General features: G+C 39.6%; 1 protein-coding gene across 1 annotated transcript in view; it reads left to right on the forward strand.

Moving 5' to 3' along the window:
- The window catches only part of LOC106873417 (juxtaposed with another zinc finger protein 1), an 18,388-nt gene extending 2,894 nt beyond the window's left edge, over positions 1 to 15,494 (forward strand). The window contains exons 2-7 of the mRNA XM_089364781.1: positions 6,893 to 6,965; positions 7,730 to 7,821; positions 9,674 to 9,772; positions 11,383 to 11,476; positions 12,549 to 12,677; positions 14,724 to 15,494. Of these exons, the coding sequence (XP_089220907.1) occupies positions 6,893 to 6,965; positions 7,730 to 7,821; positions 9,674 to 9,772; positions 11,383 to 11,476; positions 12,549 to 12,677; positions 14,724 to 15,234 (998 nt within the window). The 3' untranslated portion in view covers positions 15,235 to 15,494. The remainder of the gene's footprint in view (positions 1 to 6,892; positions 6,966 to 7,729; positions 7,822 to 9,673; positions 9,773 to 11,382; positions 11,477 to 12,548; positions 12,678 to 14,723) is intronic.
- The last annotated feature ends 1,110 nt before the right edge of the window (positions 15,495 to 16,604 follow it).

Genomic DNA, 16,604 nt, shown 5'->3' on the forward strand with positions numbered 1-16,604 from the left:
TTCACCAAAACCACTTTTTTATACATACACACACACACACACACACCAAGTGCGGCCCCAGGAATTTTTTGAAGGGAAGGCACCAAGTCAGAAGGGAATGCAATTCTAGGAGAAAAGAGCATAATAACATTATTTAGAAGGGCGCACTTCTTTTCTTGGGCATGCGCTCCTTAGGCCCCCTCCTTGGGTCCGCCCCTGCACACACATGGAAGAAGCTGGAATATAAAAAGTGCCAGTTAGATATCTCAGCTGCATAGTTGGTTTAAACGTTGTCCCAAAAACCATTTCCTCAAAGTGTTCCATCTGTGTTGGCCATCACTGGGGAACAACAGTAACCCTTCTTCTTGTTGATGTAGGTCACACCCCTTTTGGAAGTATGTTCCATGACCTTTGGTAATTTGTTGTGCTTAGGAAGACTTGACAAGCCAAGTGAAATTGTAGTTTTTGGCCAGTGCCAATGACACAAAACAGCTTCTGTGCCGGCGACGCGTAAAAGCACCCATGCCAGCGACGCGTAAAAATACCTGTGCCGTCGACACGTAAAAGCACAAATGCTGGTGATGCGTAAAAGCATTTGTGCCGGCGATGTATGAAAGCACCCATGCCGGTGACATGTAGAAGCACCCGTGCCGGTGATGCGTAAAAGCATTTGTGCCGGCGATGTGTGAAAGCACCCATGCCGGTGACATGTAGAAGCACCCGTGCCGGTGATGCGTAAAAACATCCGGCAGCTAACTCAGCAACAGAGTGATGCACTGCCTATGTATGGTCTTCCAGAAATTCTCAAAGCCAGTCTCTCATTAACACCTTTCGTCAGTTGTCAATGTTCAGTGTATCATTCACTAAATAGGTTCTTTGCAGATGTTATCAACCCACTAATAGATAAATATCAGTCCTATCAAAATATTTCAACATGACTAATAGACATAATTAAATATAGTCTTATTCATTCCAGCGAGATAGTGAGTTTGGATGTGGTGAGCCTATTTACCAAGAATCTCACAGATGAGGCTCTATCGGTAGTTGGAGATATCATGAAATTGAATTCTTCAATTGGAGAATGTACCAGTGATCCAAAAGATAGCTTGATGGAGATGTTAACATTCAGTGCACAAGCAACATCATCATCATCACCGTTTAATGTCTGCTTTCATACTGGCATGAGTTAGACAGCGCTTGATGGGAACTGGTAAGCTGGAGAGTTGCACCAGGTTCCAATCTGAATTTGGCTTGGTTTCTACAGTTGGATGCCCTTCCTAACGCCAACCACTCTGAGAGTGTAGTGTATGCCTTTTACATGTCACCGACACGGGTGCTATTACGCATCACTGGCATGGGTGCCTTCTTATCTTGCAGTAGCTACCATCTCCTACTAAGCTTACCAGTTTTCCTTAGTATTCCAGTTTATCAGTACCAAATGCCATTTTTCTGCCTGCTGTAGTATCATTATACTGGTACCATTCTGCAAAGTTCTAATAACCATTCTTTTCCATCTTGTGATGATCAGTTCTGAAAGCCTTGCTTTTCTTCAGTGCTTCTCTCACTTTCCATCTGATCTCATCAGACAGACCAGTAGTAAATAGACCTCTTCTAATACAGTTGTTGAAAGCATGGCTTGTGAATGGCTGTAGAAACCATGCTGAAGCAGATACTGGAGCACAAAACAGTCCTTGGGTCACTCAGATACTGTCAGACCATCCCAGTCCATGTGAGCATGGAAAAAGCGGATGTTAAATGATGGTGGTGGTGATGATGATGATGATGATATATAAATGTGTGTATATTGACATTGTTGTATAAATTTGATTGCAGAAGATCTGTGAAGGTTAGAAGAAAGGAAATGTATTAGACATGTACTCATAAGTAGCCTAAAGAGGCGCCCTGAGAGAACAGTTGGGTATCAAAAGGATTGATTGATGTATGCAAGAGAGACAACTGCAATGGTTTTAGCCACGTGATGTGAATGAAGGTGGATGTTGAAGGGGGGGGGGAACGATTTTGGTCCTAACAATGAAGTAAACCCTGGTAGAAGAAGACCAAGCAAAACAGGAGAAGCAACATGGTGAAATCTCAGGATGCTAGCGTTGTCAGATGAGATGGATAACTCAGGATGAAGAATAGCAGCATGAAAAACCCAACTATTCTATGTTAACACCTTTTATCTTTTACTTATTTCAGTCATTAGACAGCGGCCATGCTGGGGCACCACTTGAAGAATTTTTAGTTGAATGAATTGACCCCTAGGACTTTCTTTCTTTAAGCCTAGTACTTATTTTACCAGTGCTTTTTTTTTTTTGGCTAAACTGCAAAGTTACAGGGATGTAAACACACCAACACCTGTTGTCAAGTGATGGTTTGAGACAATCATACACACATAGATATATAAGTGTGTGTGTGTGTGTATATATATATATATATATATAATGTTCAGGTGCAATAAAGACTGTAAACAAACAGGAAACAACTTCTATCCCATTCCAGGGTGAAAAACTAGAGGTAGTCGATAGCTTCCGCTATCTGGGCGACCAAGTTAGTAGTGGGGGTGGGTGCGCTGAAAGTGTAGCTGCTAGAATAAGAATAGCCTGGGCAAAGTTTAGAGAGCTCTTACCCCTGCTGGCGACAAAGGGACTCTCACTCAGAGTAAAAGGCAGACTGTATGACGCATGCGTATGAACAGCTATGCTACATGGCAGTGAAACATGAGCTGTAACTGAGGACATACGTAAGCTCGCAAGGAATGAAGCCAGTATGCTCCGTTGGATGTGTAATGTCAATGTGAATACCCGTCAGAGTGTAAGTATCTTGAGAGAAAAGCTGAACATTAGAAGCATCAGTTGTGGTGTGCAAGAGAGACGATTGCGCTGGTATGGACATGTGGTGAGAATGGATGAGGATAGCTGCGTGAAAAAGTGCCACGCCCTAACAGTTGAGGGAACCCGTGGAAGAGGTAGGCCCAGGAAGACCTGGGCTGAGGTGGTGAGGCAAGACCTTCGTACATTGGGCCTCACCGAGGCGATGACTACTGACCGAGACCTTTGGAAATGTGCTGTGCGTGAGAAGACCCGGCAAGCCAAGTAAGATCGTTGCCAGTGCCCCTGGACTGGTTCTTGTGCAGGTGGCACATGAGATGCACCATTTTTAGCGTGGCCGTTGCCAGTACCGCCTGACTGGCTCCCGTAGGATTTTCGAGCGAGATCGTTACCAGTGCCCCTGGACTGGCTTGTGCGGGTGGCACATAAAAGACACCATTTCGAGCGTGGCCGTTTTTGTGCGGGTGACACGTAAAAGCACCCACTACACTCTCTGAGTGGTTGGCGTTAGGAAGGGCATCCAGCTGTAGAAACTCTGCCAAATTAGATTGGAGCCTGGTGTTGCCATCCGGTTTCACCAGTCCTCAGTCAAATCGTCCAACCCATGCTAGCATGGAAAGCGGACGTTAAACGATGATGATAATGATAATGCCCACTCATTGACTAGCATGCTGGTGGCATGTAAAAAGCACCATCTGAACGTGGTTGATGCCAGTTACTCCTGACTGGCTCCCATACCGGTGGTGCATAAAAAGCGCCATTCGAACATGGTTGATGTCAGTACCCCCTGAGTGGCTCCTGTGCCAGTGGCATGTAAAGAGCACAACCAAGGTGTGGTCGATGCCAGTGCCGTTTGATTGGCTCCCATGTCGGTGGCACATAAAAAGCACCCACTACACGCTCAGAGTGGTTGGCATGAGGAAAGGCATCCAGCTGTAGAAATCTTGCCAGATCAGATTGGAGCCTGGTGCAACCTCCTGGCTTGCCAGTCCTCAGTCAAACCATCCAACCCATGCTAGCACGGAAAGCAGACATTAAATGATGATGATGATGATGATGATGATGGGCTTCTTTGAGTTTCCAGATCCACTCACAAGGCTTTGACTGGCCTGATACAATAGTAGAAGACACTTGCCCAAAGTGCCATGCTGCATCTTTGGAAAACAAATATTAAATTGCTACTATTGATGATGATGATGATGATGATGATGGCCATCAAATGCACAAATTAAAAATTTTCGTGTAACTAAACTGAAACGGGAAAAGAAAAAAAGAAAAGATTAATTGCCTAATCAGTATTTACCATTTATCAAATGTCTAATTAAGTGTAATTACATCAGGTTAATTAATTGCAGCAGTTCAGTCAAGCGCAGTCTAATTTAAAACATCATAAAGTACCATTTAAGATGAAGGCATAAATTGACTGTAAACACCAATCTGTTATCTCGTCTATCTCTTACTTGGTTCAGTCCTCTGACTGTGGCCATGCTGGGGCACCATTTTGGAAGGTTTAGTCAGACAAATTGACCCCAGCAGTTACTTTTCTAGTCTGGTACTTATTCTGTTGGTCGCTTTTGCCCAAACTGCTAAGTTATAGGGACATAAACAAACTAACACTGATTATTTAGTGGTGGTGGTGGTGGGGAGAAATGCAAACATACCATGCAACTCATATATATATATATATATATATATATCTTCATCATCATTTAACGTCTGCTTTCCATTCTGGCATGGGTTGGACATCATCATCATCATCATCATCGTTTAACGTCCGCTTTCCATTCTGGCATGGGTTAGACAGTATGACTGAAAACTGGTAAGCCAGGGAGCTGCACCATGTTCCGATCTGATTTGGCAAGGTTTCTGTGGCTGGATACTCTTCCTAATGCCAACCACTCTGAGACTGTAGTGGATGTTTTTTACGTATGTAAATATACACACACACATACATGTATGTGTGTCTGTCTATCTATCTATCTGTCTATTTATATATAAAAAGCCACATCAGATGCCATGATGGAACTAAGGTGTAGGTACAGGAGGTGGTCAGATTCTTCATAAGGAATAGACAACTACCATATATATAAATGCACACACACACCCACATACAGTTTCCATCTATATATATACATAACATTGTATGTATGTATGTCTATACCTATGCATATTTGTATGTATGTATGTATATTTATGCATAAATATACATAACAACAGATGGTTTGAGGTTCACTACAGCTGTTTCAGACATGTTATCTTGTGCCTACAGTGGACCGTACACATTGGTAGTGCACAAGTGCGCTATTCCCCACTCTACCTTGGTGCCTTTATTATTCAAATACCTTGATTCTCTCAGATCCTGAAAATTTTATGATATAAGTATATATATTGGTGGCACGTAAAAAGCACCATTGGAGCATGGTCGATGCCAGTGCCGCCTGATTGGCTCCTGTGCTCGTGGCACGTAAAAAGCACCATTCGAGCGTGGTTGATGCCAGTGCCACCTGACTGGCCCCCATGCTGTTAGCATGTAAAAAGTGCCCACTACACTCTTGGGGTGGTTGGCATTAGGAAGGGCATCCAGCTGTAGAAACCTTGCCAGATCAGATTGGAGCCTGGTGCAGCCTCCTGGCTTGCCAGTCCTCAGTTAAACTGTCCAACCCATGCCAGCATGGAAAGTGGGTGTTAAACGATGATGATGATGATGATGACGATGAGAAAAGGAGAGAGAGCGACAGAGGTGTTCTTTCATCAAAGTTTAAGCCCTCTCTTGTTCACAATGCTGAAATGTTCCACAGTTTGAATTCTTTCACATTTTGCATCTATTTTCATCTTTCTCTGGCAAACTACTGAAATGAAATAGCGACTGGAAGGTACTAAAGGGATGAGCAACAGGTTTTGAGCTCATACAACTTTTTAATATCAGTTCATTTTATCAGGCTTGAAACGTGTAGCCTCAATGGTAGCTATATTTTACTGCATCTCTTGAATTATTAAGTTGTGGTGGTCATATAATACGCTATCTATGCAGTTGCTATTTATACTCTTATAACATTTATGAAACTGATAACTGTTGAAAATGGCCTTTGCTCCTCATCAGGCATCTCGTTTCTGAATGTCAGAGTGCCAAAAATGCCATTGAACTAACAACCCTTATTTCACAACTAAGGGCCATTTGGTGGCTGTTGGGGTTAGGGGTATTTTTTAGAGTGTTAATCTATTAAAGTGGTTATTTTTTTTTTATATTGTCTGTAAAGGAGGGCTATGTAGTTAACCTGATCTCAAGCCGAGTTTTGTGTCCAATGAAGGAGACGACGTTGACATGGGTGCCAGTCGTCTAATTTAGTTCGATTTCGATATACATATATATATATATATTTAAAAAAATAACATCGACCACTAATGTGGACAATTAATGCGCTAGAAATAGATCACATCTTGTGTCTATTAAGACCTAAAAAGTTCTCAACATGAAATATAGCAGCATACCAAAAACGTGAGCGGGCAAGACATTTAAAATCACCTAAAAAAATCATTATTAAACAGGAACCAGGTTTCGGATTTAACAAATTCTTACCATTTGTCTATTCCTCATCAGCCTGATTTGTAATGTAACAGCAATTATCAGAATTGTATACATAGTTGCCCACCGCCATGGGTGCGCGTGCATATGGTTCTGCTAATTACAGCTTAATGGTAAAATTCAAAAGTCTTCGTTTTGGCTCGCTAATTTCAGGAATATATCCGCAGAAATATATATGTGCTTCTAAATTAAGTTAATTTTTTTTTTAAATTGATTTATTTAGCTTGTACATTAATCATGAAACTAGTTTTGTATTGACCACAATAACTAATAAAATAAACTTTGTCTATCTTGCTCGCCTTACATCGTTTTCATACCAAGGAGAAAAGTCCATTTATTTTTCTTATTTTATTTTTATTTTTTTAAAAACAACGGCACGTTGGAGTTCGGCTTTAGCTGCTCTTTTTCCCTCTCTTTGTCTTATGTATATAAGTATAGATATCTATATATGTGTGTGTGTTCATGGGATTCTTAATTTGGTAATTTTTTTTTTTTACAGAAACAGATGTTAAAACACTTGAAAAACAAGAAATGCACCCGCCAGCATCTGTTCCTCTAAGTCAAATTTTAAGGTAAGTCTTGAATTGAATTCACACACTTACACACACACACACAGACACACACACACACCAAATTTACTTGTCTATAATTTGATGCTATTTTAACTGGAAAACTTATGGTGTGACTTACGCAGGGCAAAGCTAAAATTGTAAAGGGAAAATATTTTGTACCAAGATTTATCACTAAATTAGGGATGCACTTCATACATGAATAAATACAGTGTGTGTGTGTGTGTGTGTGTGAGGTGGGGCTGAAAAGTTCCTGGCTTTAATGGTATCTATGATAGCCTCAGGGCGACCAAAGCCTTGTGAGTGGATTTGGTAGATGGAAACTGAAAGAAGTCCTTGATACACATCATCATCATCATCTTCAAATAACGTCTGTCTTCCGTGCTGGCATGGGTTGGACAGTTTCACAAGAGCTGGCCAGGTGGAAGACTACACCAGGCTACTGTGTCTGTTTTGGCATGATTTTTACAGTTGGATGCCCTTCCTAACACCAAACAACCTGTGTGTCCTTGTGTCTATGTTTGTCCCTGCATCACTGCTTGACATCTGTTGTTGGTGTGTTTACATCCTCTTAGTGGTTTGGCAAAAGAGTCCAACAGGATAAGTACTAGGCTTAAAAAAGAAAAATAGGTCCTGGGGTCGATTAGTTCAACTGAAAAACCTTTGAGGCAGTGCTCCAGCATGGCTGCAGTCATTTTGACTGAAACTAATAAAAGAATGAAAGAATATATATATTCTAATCCTTATTTTGTAACTTTTGTTTGCAGAATATCAGCAGATGCTGCTAAAAGGGCACAAGCTGAGTTGATCCGAAAGCGGTCCCGCGCTCAATCCCCCGTGTGTTCTCCTTCAAATAATGGTAAGTGATTATCAACCAGATATAATACACCCAATAGACAAACTGGTGCTGTAAGCAATCTGTTTACATTCAGATAATGAAATATCATGGTTATATCCTGTCTACATATACCAGGGGTCAGCAAGCCGTAGTAAATTATCCCAAGTGGGGTAAAACTGAAATTCTTGAGGGTAATGAGGACTTATTAGATATAAGTAAAATTATACAAAAAAACCTGTTCTTTGTTTCGACAAAAATTTAAATTTTGGCATGAGGAGGCACCTAAAATGGTGCTGCTTTTTACAACAACCTACCTTTGCAAACAAGGATTTTCCACTCTAATGAACATAAAAACAAAGCAGAGTAATCGATTGGACCCCATAGACTGTATCCAAATTCTTTTGGCATCAGAATGTCCCAATTTTGATGTAATTGTAACAAAAACGAAACATCATTTCTCCAAAACCTGAAGCTTTTTGAAAAATCCTTTTGTTTGATAATGAGGATCTTAATTTATTTTATCACATTTGTTTTATGCTTTTTATTTATAATTGTATTCTCTGTATAAATAGATTCAATAAAGCTTTTGAATTCAAAGAATCTATGATTTTCTTCCTTTCAAATCAAATAGGTAAAGTTGACATAAATAAGCATATTTTGGAGTAATTGGTTAAAAAAACTTCCACAACTCCCTGACATATGCAATATTTTCCAGACAAAAATTTACAACCAAAACCGGTAGACCATCTTATACAGCAAGACAACTTCGGAGGACCAAAACTTCCATGTGAAACGCAGCAGGGTTTGGGAAAATAGTAACAATGTTTGAATGTTTACACTATATAATACATCGACATGTATAATAGAAAAAATTTACATGATGCAAAGTCAGGGGACAAGTTTGAAGTGAAAGTAACAAGTTTAAACATTTCTCGGAGTGCAACTTGTATCCAACTTATTCCAGGTTGGTTTGATTAGAATAGAATCCAACATTCAGAATTGGAATAACTAGAATGGCATATCCCTATTCATGAGAGTAATGGTGTGATTCTGTTTTCGTTTTGCAAGATTCCTGGTGTACAATTGTGTGTTGAAACAGTTAACAACATGATTGTAATAATACCTCAGACTAAAAGACTGGAGTTTTAAGAATGCATTCTAATCTTTGTTCTAGAGTGAGAGATAGAATCTCAAACCCATGACTTGAGTTAGATACTTAGTATATTGTGAGTCAAGAAAGGTTTTATTAAAATTCCACCTTTAATCAAAATGCAAAAAAAAAAAAAATGCAAAACACCACATTGATGTATACTTGTTAAGGCAGGTAATCAAATATTCCCCACTCAAAACAAGGTAACTAGAATAGCAGCACTTTTTAAAAACTAAGTAAGTACAAACCATGGACAGATAAGATTTTTGTATTTGTTTTCCAACAGTCAGATTGAAACCTTGAGCAACAGATACAGCCAGAAATTTCCTAATGACTGGTATAAATGGACAATAGTCACAAGAGTGGGAATGGTATTAAGACATCAGCTGGCACATATTTAAGAATGTAATTTGAGGTATACTTTCTGAACAGATAAAAAGAAAACAAAAAAAAAGACATGGTCAAACCTGACGTCTGCTCTGTCAAGAATGACTTGGAGCTTAACAACAACAACAACAGGCTTCACTCACAGCTATATTGAATTCACAGTCAGAATGACATCCAGCTACAGAAACAATTTGCTCATGCAATTTGCCAGTATCAAAATTTCAATAACAAACAATAATGTATTCTGTTTTATGAGAAATGGATGTAAAATAAGTGAAACATTTCTGTAACTTTAATCAAATTTTCAGAACTCTTGTTCTTTTTATTCTTTCACAGAAGTCAACCATTCCAAAACTGCTCTTGTGTTGAACGTTGAACAGTCTAGCATGCAGTCATCGCCAACTACTACTTATACGCGAAGTAACTCTACGACAGGTTGGTAACAGGCCATGTTCTGTTTGTTTAATTTGCTACATAAAGTTTTTATATTCATATTTTTTTTTACTTTGCATGATCTTCAAACGTTGAGCCTCAAGTATGCAGTGGCCAGTGACTGAGACTTTTGCCGATATGCTGTGCTTGCGAAGACCTGTCAAGCCAAGTGACACTATAGTTGTGGCCAATGCCAGTGTCATGTGACAAACATCCATGCCAGTGGCACGTAAAAAGCACCCTTTGGACATTGGGCCTCACGGAGACAATACTAAGTGACCGAGACCTTTGGCAATATGTTGTGCTTGAGAAGACTCATCCAGCCAAATGAACTCATAGTTGTAGTCAATGTTGGTGTCACATAGCTGGCACCCATGCTGATGGTGTGTAAGAGGCACCCATTACACTCTCTGGAGTGGTTGGCATTAGGAAGGGCATCCAGCCATAGAAACTATGCCAAATCAGATTGGAACCTGGTGCAACTCTCCAGTTTACCAATTTCAGTCAAACCATCTAACCCAGCGTTTCTCAACAGGGGATTCCACAAAAGGTTCCTAGGGGTTCCTCAAGAAAGAGTGAGATAAGCTAATGCTAATTTCATGATTATAATATTACTATACATGCATAACATATTGGTTATTCTAATATAGACATCATCCTATCTAACCTATTATGTTATAACCATTGGGGATATATTATATATATGTATATATATGTATATATGTATTTGTGATTCACCATGTGAACTACAATGGAAAGATATGAGAAAGATATATAATTTTTTTTGCAGGGGTTCCTTGAGATGTAATTTATCTTAAGAGTTGAGAGACATTGGGCCAATCCATGCCAGCATGGAAAGCAGATACTAAATGATGATGATGATGATGATGATGATGAGTCATGAGATACTGGAGCAAGAATCTTCTGCTACCATAGCATCATGGCCTCATGAGGGGAAACGGGGAGACAGGAACTCTGTGGAATCTTCTTAGTTGGTCTATATTCTAGTGCGTCTAAGAGCAGTAACTCAGCAGAATTCACCGTAATTAGGCTATAGTTCATTGAACAGTTGGCTCCATTGATTGAACTACTGGAGCACACGTCAAAAACTGATGTTTGATCCATCGTATTATTTTATTTATTTATTTATTTTACATGTTTCAGTCATTCGACTGTTGCCATGCTGGGGCACCACCTTGAAGTTGTTTGAAGTGAAACAAATTGATCTCAGTCGTGCATATTGTATTGGCCTTTTTTGCTGAACCAATAGCCTATGAGAACGTAAATAAACCAACACCGGTTGCTTTGTTGGGTGACAAACACACACATATATATGTACACACACATATATACAATGGGCTTCCACACAGTTTCCATCTACCAAATTCACTCACAAGGCATTGGTTGGCCCTGAGATATAATAGAAGACTTGCCCAAGGTGCTGTGCAGTGGTGTTGAACCAGAAACCATGTAGTTGCAAAGCAAAGTTCTGTACCTATCAGCCATGCCTATGCTTGTATTAACCTTCCTTTTATTGAAGTCAATATATTTTATTGAAGTTGTTGCTGTTGTTGTCGTTGTTATAGCACTGTTTTTGTTATGTTGTTTTTCAGGAAGTGAATTTGATGAAGAAGAAGTAAGTGAAAATGAAGACAGTGATGATTCTTGGACCAATCAGGAAGAGTTCTCGTCTGATCTAATTTTAAGGTTAGTTAAAATTCTGTTCTCTAACCCGATAGCATTGTAATTATCCTGTCAAATGTCATGTCTATTTAGTCACATTGTTTCCAATTAATCACGCTTTATCTCATAGCTTTGAGATTTTTGAGGATGTAATTGTCTATTTTTAGATTGGCATTGTAGGATAAGTGTGGGAGGCTGGATACGACTTGACAGGGCCAAGAAAACTCAAAATCACGTGATCTAGTGGTCTTGGTGGTGGTGATTTATCTGCCCACTAGTGATGTAAACAAGAATGCATTTTGCACCAAAAGCTAATAGGAGAGTATCTCTCGTGGTATTTATTGCAGTATAGTTTGTTCCAACAGAACATCCATGTTTAAGTGAGGATAAATATTACTTCTCGGTAGTAATACCGCCTCTGTCGCCAATAAATATACTTTAACAAGCACTCTGTAAAGTGGTTGGTGTTAAGAATGGTATCCAGTCATAGAAACCATTCCAAAGCAGGCGGAGGCTTGTGCAGTCTTTTGACTTGCCAACTCTTATTTCTTTGTTGCTCATAACGGGCTAAACATAGAGGGGACAAATAAGGACAGACAAAGGGATTAAGTCGATTACATCAACCCCTGTGCGTAACTGGTACTTAATTTATTGACCCTGAAACGATGAAAGGCAAAGTCGACCGCGGTGGAATTTGAACTCAGAACATAATGGCAGATGAAATACCGCTAAGCATTTCGCCTGGCATGCTAACGTTTCTGCCAGCCCACCGCCTTCTTGTCAACTCTTGTCAAACCAACCCAAGGGGGATGGACTTTAGCTCTTTAACATTCAGATTAGTTTGTTAAAATATAATGCTTATTTATTCACATTGTTTTGAAATTCATCATAGACTGTCTTGCAGCTTTTAAGATTTTGATGATGTGTTTGTTTACTGGTCAGTTTCAACAGAAAACAAGTAGAATATCTGGGCCAGATATGGTCAGTTTGAATGCTAAAGGGTTAAACAAGAACGAGGCAATACAGGTTGTTTAAATCCATACCAGTGTATTTTACTGGTTGATCTTTTTTTTGGTTTTTTTTTTTTCCTTCACAGCATGAAGAACATGAAAGAAGTGGATGGAGATAAACCATTTAGATGTCCTGTACCAGGTTGTAAAAAACGGTATAAGAATATCAATGGAATCAAGTATCATGCACGACATGGTCACCGCAAGGACGCACGGTATGGAACAAACGAACAAACTAGCTTTTCATTCTTTACAACAGATTTTGCTTGTGGCTTGATTTTTGTTTCCTTATTTCACTCGCTGTGTATAAAGTTAAAATATAAAAATGTTGCATAATAAAAAAAAAGGTTTGGCCTCATGGAAGCGACAACAAGTGACTGAGATCTTTGGCGATATGCTATGCTTGAAGAAGCCTCATCAGGCCAAGCGAAACCGTAGCCATGGTCATTGCCAGTATCCTGTAAATGGCACCCGTGAAATTGTAATTTTGGCTGTTGCCGGTGTCATGTAAATGGCACCCATGCTGGTGGCACGTAAAATGCCCCCATTACACTCTAGGAGTGGTTGGTGTTAGGAAGGGCATCCAGCTGTAGAAACCATGCCAAACCAAACTGGAACCTGGTGCAGCTTTCCGGCTTACCACTTCCAGACTGGATGCTCTTCCTAACTCCAACCCTTCCAAGAGCATAATGGGTGTTAGTTATGTGACACTGGCATTGGCCACAACTATGGTTTCACTTGGCTTGACTGGCCTTTTTAAGCATGGTATATCGCCAAAGGTCTTGATCACTTATTATTGCATCTGTGAGGCCTAAAGTTCGAAGGGTGCTTTTAATGTGCCACTGGCACAGGTACCAGTTATGTGACACTGGCATGTCTTGTATGTATGTCTGCATGTCTGTCTATCTGTATGTGTCTGCATGTCTGTCTGTGTGTATGTGGCTTAGTGGTTAGGGTATTTGACTCACGGTTGTAAGATCATGGGTTCAATTCCTTGAGCAAGTTCCTTTATTTCACATTGCTCCAGACCACTCAGCTGGCAAAACCGAGTTGTACCTGTATTTCAAGGGAGCCAGCCTTCTCACATCCTGTGTCACACTGAATCTCCCTGAGAACTACATTAAGGGTATGCATGTCTGTAGAGTACTCAGCCACTTGCACATTAATTTCGTGGGCAGGCTGTTGTGTTGATTAAATCAACTGGAACCCTCATTATTGTCATAACTGATGGGGGCCAGTTAGTTAAGTTGTGTGTGTGTGTGTGTATTTGCAGCATAATCAAATGGTTAAGGGGTTTGCTCTGATGCCACAACATGATATTTCGTACAAGTGTCTTTTGTCATGATGTTGGATCGACCCAACCTTTGTGAATGAAAAATAAGTTGATGGATATTGTGCAGAAGCCTGTTGGATGGATTGTATTTCAAAGATCTGACCTTGTCACCCACTATTCTACTCATTCAGCCTGAGAATTGTGTTAAGGTTACGTGTGTCTGTGGAATATTCAACCATTTATGTACAAATTCAAAGCACAGCGAGTGCAATGGTTTGATGAACAACTGAATGCTAATTATTGAAACCAACAGAGATCAATCTGCATGTGTGTGTGTGTGTGTGTGTACAGTTATGTATGTACATGTGTATATGTATGTATGTTTGAATACAAATTTATATTTATGGATGTATATGTATGTATATCTGTGTGTATATGTATGTATATTTTTGTATGAATGTTTATGTATGTATGGATGGACGTATATGCATACGCATTTGTGTATGAATGTGTATGTGTGAATCATCATCATCATTTAACATCCGCTTTCCATGCTAGCATGGGTTCGACGATTTGACTGGGGACTGGCGAAGCAGATGGCTACACCAGACTCCAATCTGATCTGGCAAAGTTTCTACAGCTGGATGCCTTTCCTAACGCCAACCACTCCGAGAGTGTAGTGAGTGCTTTTTATGTGCCACCGGCACGAGAGCCAGTCCGGCGTTACTGGCAACGGCCACTCTCAAATGGTGTTTTTTATGTGCCACCTGCACAGGAGTCAGCCAATATTTTGTTCACATGCCATCGGCACAAGTGGCAGTTAGGCGAAGCTGATATGTCTGTCTCTACCTGTCTATTTATCTATCTTTATCTCTCTACCTATCTTTATCTTTCTACCTATATATGTATATATGTATGTACATATGTATATTAGCTGTAGCCAATAAAAATGAAAAGCATGTTGATGCATATTTTTTGGCATTTTCAGAGTAAGGAAAGGTTACCGGTGTCATTGTGGAAAAAGCTACAAAACTCCTCAAGGTTTACGCAGTCACAACATTAACCACCATCCTGCGTTTGACATTCTCTCTTTATCACAACAGAACTGCACACCACAACAAGTGCAATCCTTACAACTGCCAACACAACAACAACCACCACAACAACAACCACAACAGCAGCAGCAGCAGCCACCAGTGCGACCAACACATTTGACGGTGTCGCCAGCCAAGCCCTCTGCTGCGCAACTGACTTGCACAACTTCGACGGCTGCCGTCAGTACGCCTTCGATTACGCCAACAAATCTCACATCAGTTAGCCCGTCATTAGCTGCTGCCCTTTCGCAGACAATGCTAACACCATCCCAGCTGATGGCTCAGCTGCCGTCCGGCATTCCCTCAATGTCAGTTCCGTCAGCTAATTCTGCTCCGTCTGTTGGTCATGTTCAGTTGATTAGCCAACCGGCTGCGCTCGTCACTACTGCAGCATATGAGAAGTGAAACTTGAAAAACTTGCAAAAAAAAAAACACAAAAAAAAAAGTAAGAAACACAATATTTTTTTTGTGCTTGTTGAATATTTAAATTCAACAGCAAAAACCAAAAAAAATCTCACTCTCTCCCACCCACCCCAACACCCATATTATATACAAAAAAGAAAAAAAAATTAATTAAAAAATATTATAAAGCCCTATCCACCCCACCCACACCTGAAAACAAAAAATGCCAAAAAAGCTAAAAAAAAAAAAGAAATGAACAAAAACTTTCTCCTGGTGCTGTGAAACATTTTTCCTTTTTTTTTTTCCAAGAATCTCACAGAACATATTACATTGCAATGTTTTTGTGAAGTTATTCCTCCCTGTTGTTATCATTATCATTATTATCATTATTATTATGATGAGTATGATTAATATCATGATTATTATTATTATTAATATTATTATTATTCTTTAACACTTACCTTCCTTACTCTACTTAACCATCATCGCAATCAAAAAGCAAAAAAAAAAAAAAAAATAGAATCTCATTTTAGATGTGTTTTTACCATGATCCACCAAAACACCTTCACCACTACCACCACCACTTTCACAACTGCCATCACTTTCACCACCACCACCACCACCACCACCACCACCACCACTGACACAATTTCTTCATTCTATCTTTTGTCACACACATACACATTGTATATCATCATCATCACCTTTATTTTCTACTCTACTCACTCTCATCTTCATATACAGTCATTCAACATCCATCACTCTCCAAACAATTTCATTTTTTGTTGTTGTTGTTGTTGATATGTATATTGCCATGGCAACTATTACCACTACCACTGCCACCCCACCTCCACCACCACCACCACTACCAAATTCTTCACTGTTTCTAACTCCTGCCCTTCATTCAGATACATTGATCACTACTATTTTTTGCCCTCCAATTTTACACTGTCTCCCACCTGTAATTATTATTATTATTATTATTAATATTATCTCACTGCTACCACCACCACCATCATCGTCATCACCATCCTTATCACTAAAGAAGAAAAATATAGACAAACAAAAAAAAAAATACAAAACAAAGCATCATCTCATCAACGAAGAAATATTTCTGGTACCATAGTAACACCACCATCACCACCACCACCACCACCACCAACTTTGTTTTCTGTGGTTTCCAAAAGAAATATTAGTGAGTAACCTGACTGATATATATATTTGCACATATATGACAAAAGATTTTCTTAAACGTTATTAACTATTTAAAAAAAAAAATATTTAGAAAAAACAGACTGACATGAACCTTTTGGAACATAGGTTTTGTATTGTGTGTAAGCACTGTCTGTCATTGTTCAGCTTTTTCAGATGTG

This window comes from Octopus bimaculoides, chromosome 16 (genome assembly GCF_046866305.1).
Source record: "Octopus bimaculoides isolate indiv1 chromosome 16, ASM4686630v1, whole genome shotgun sequence".
NCBI lineage: Eukaryota > Metazoa > Mollusca > Cephalopoda > Octopoda > Octopodidae > Octopus > Octopus bimaculoides.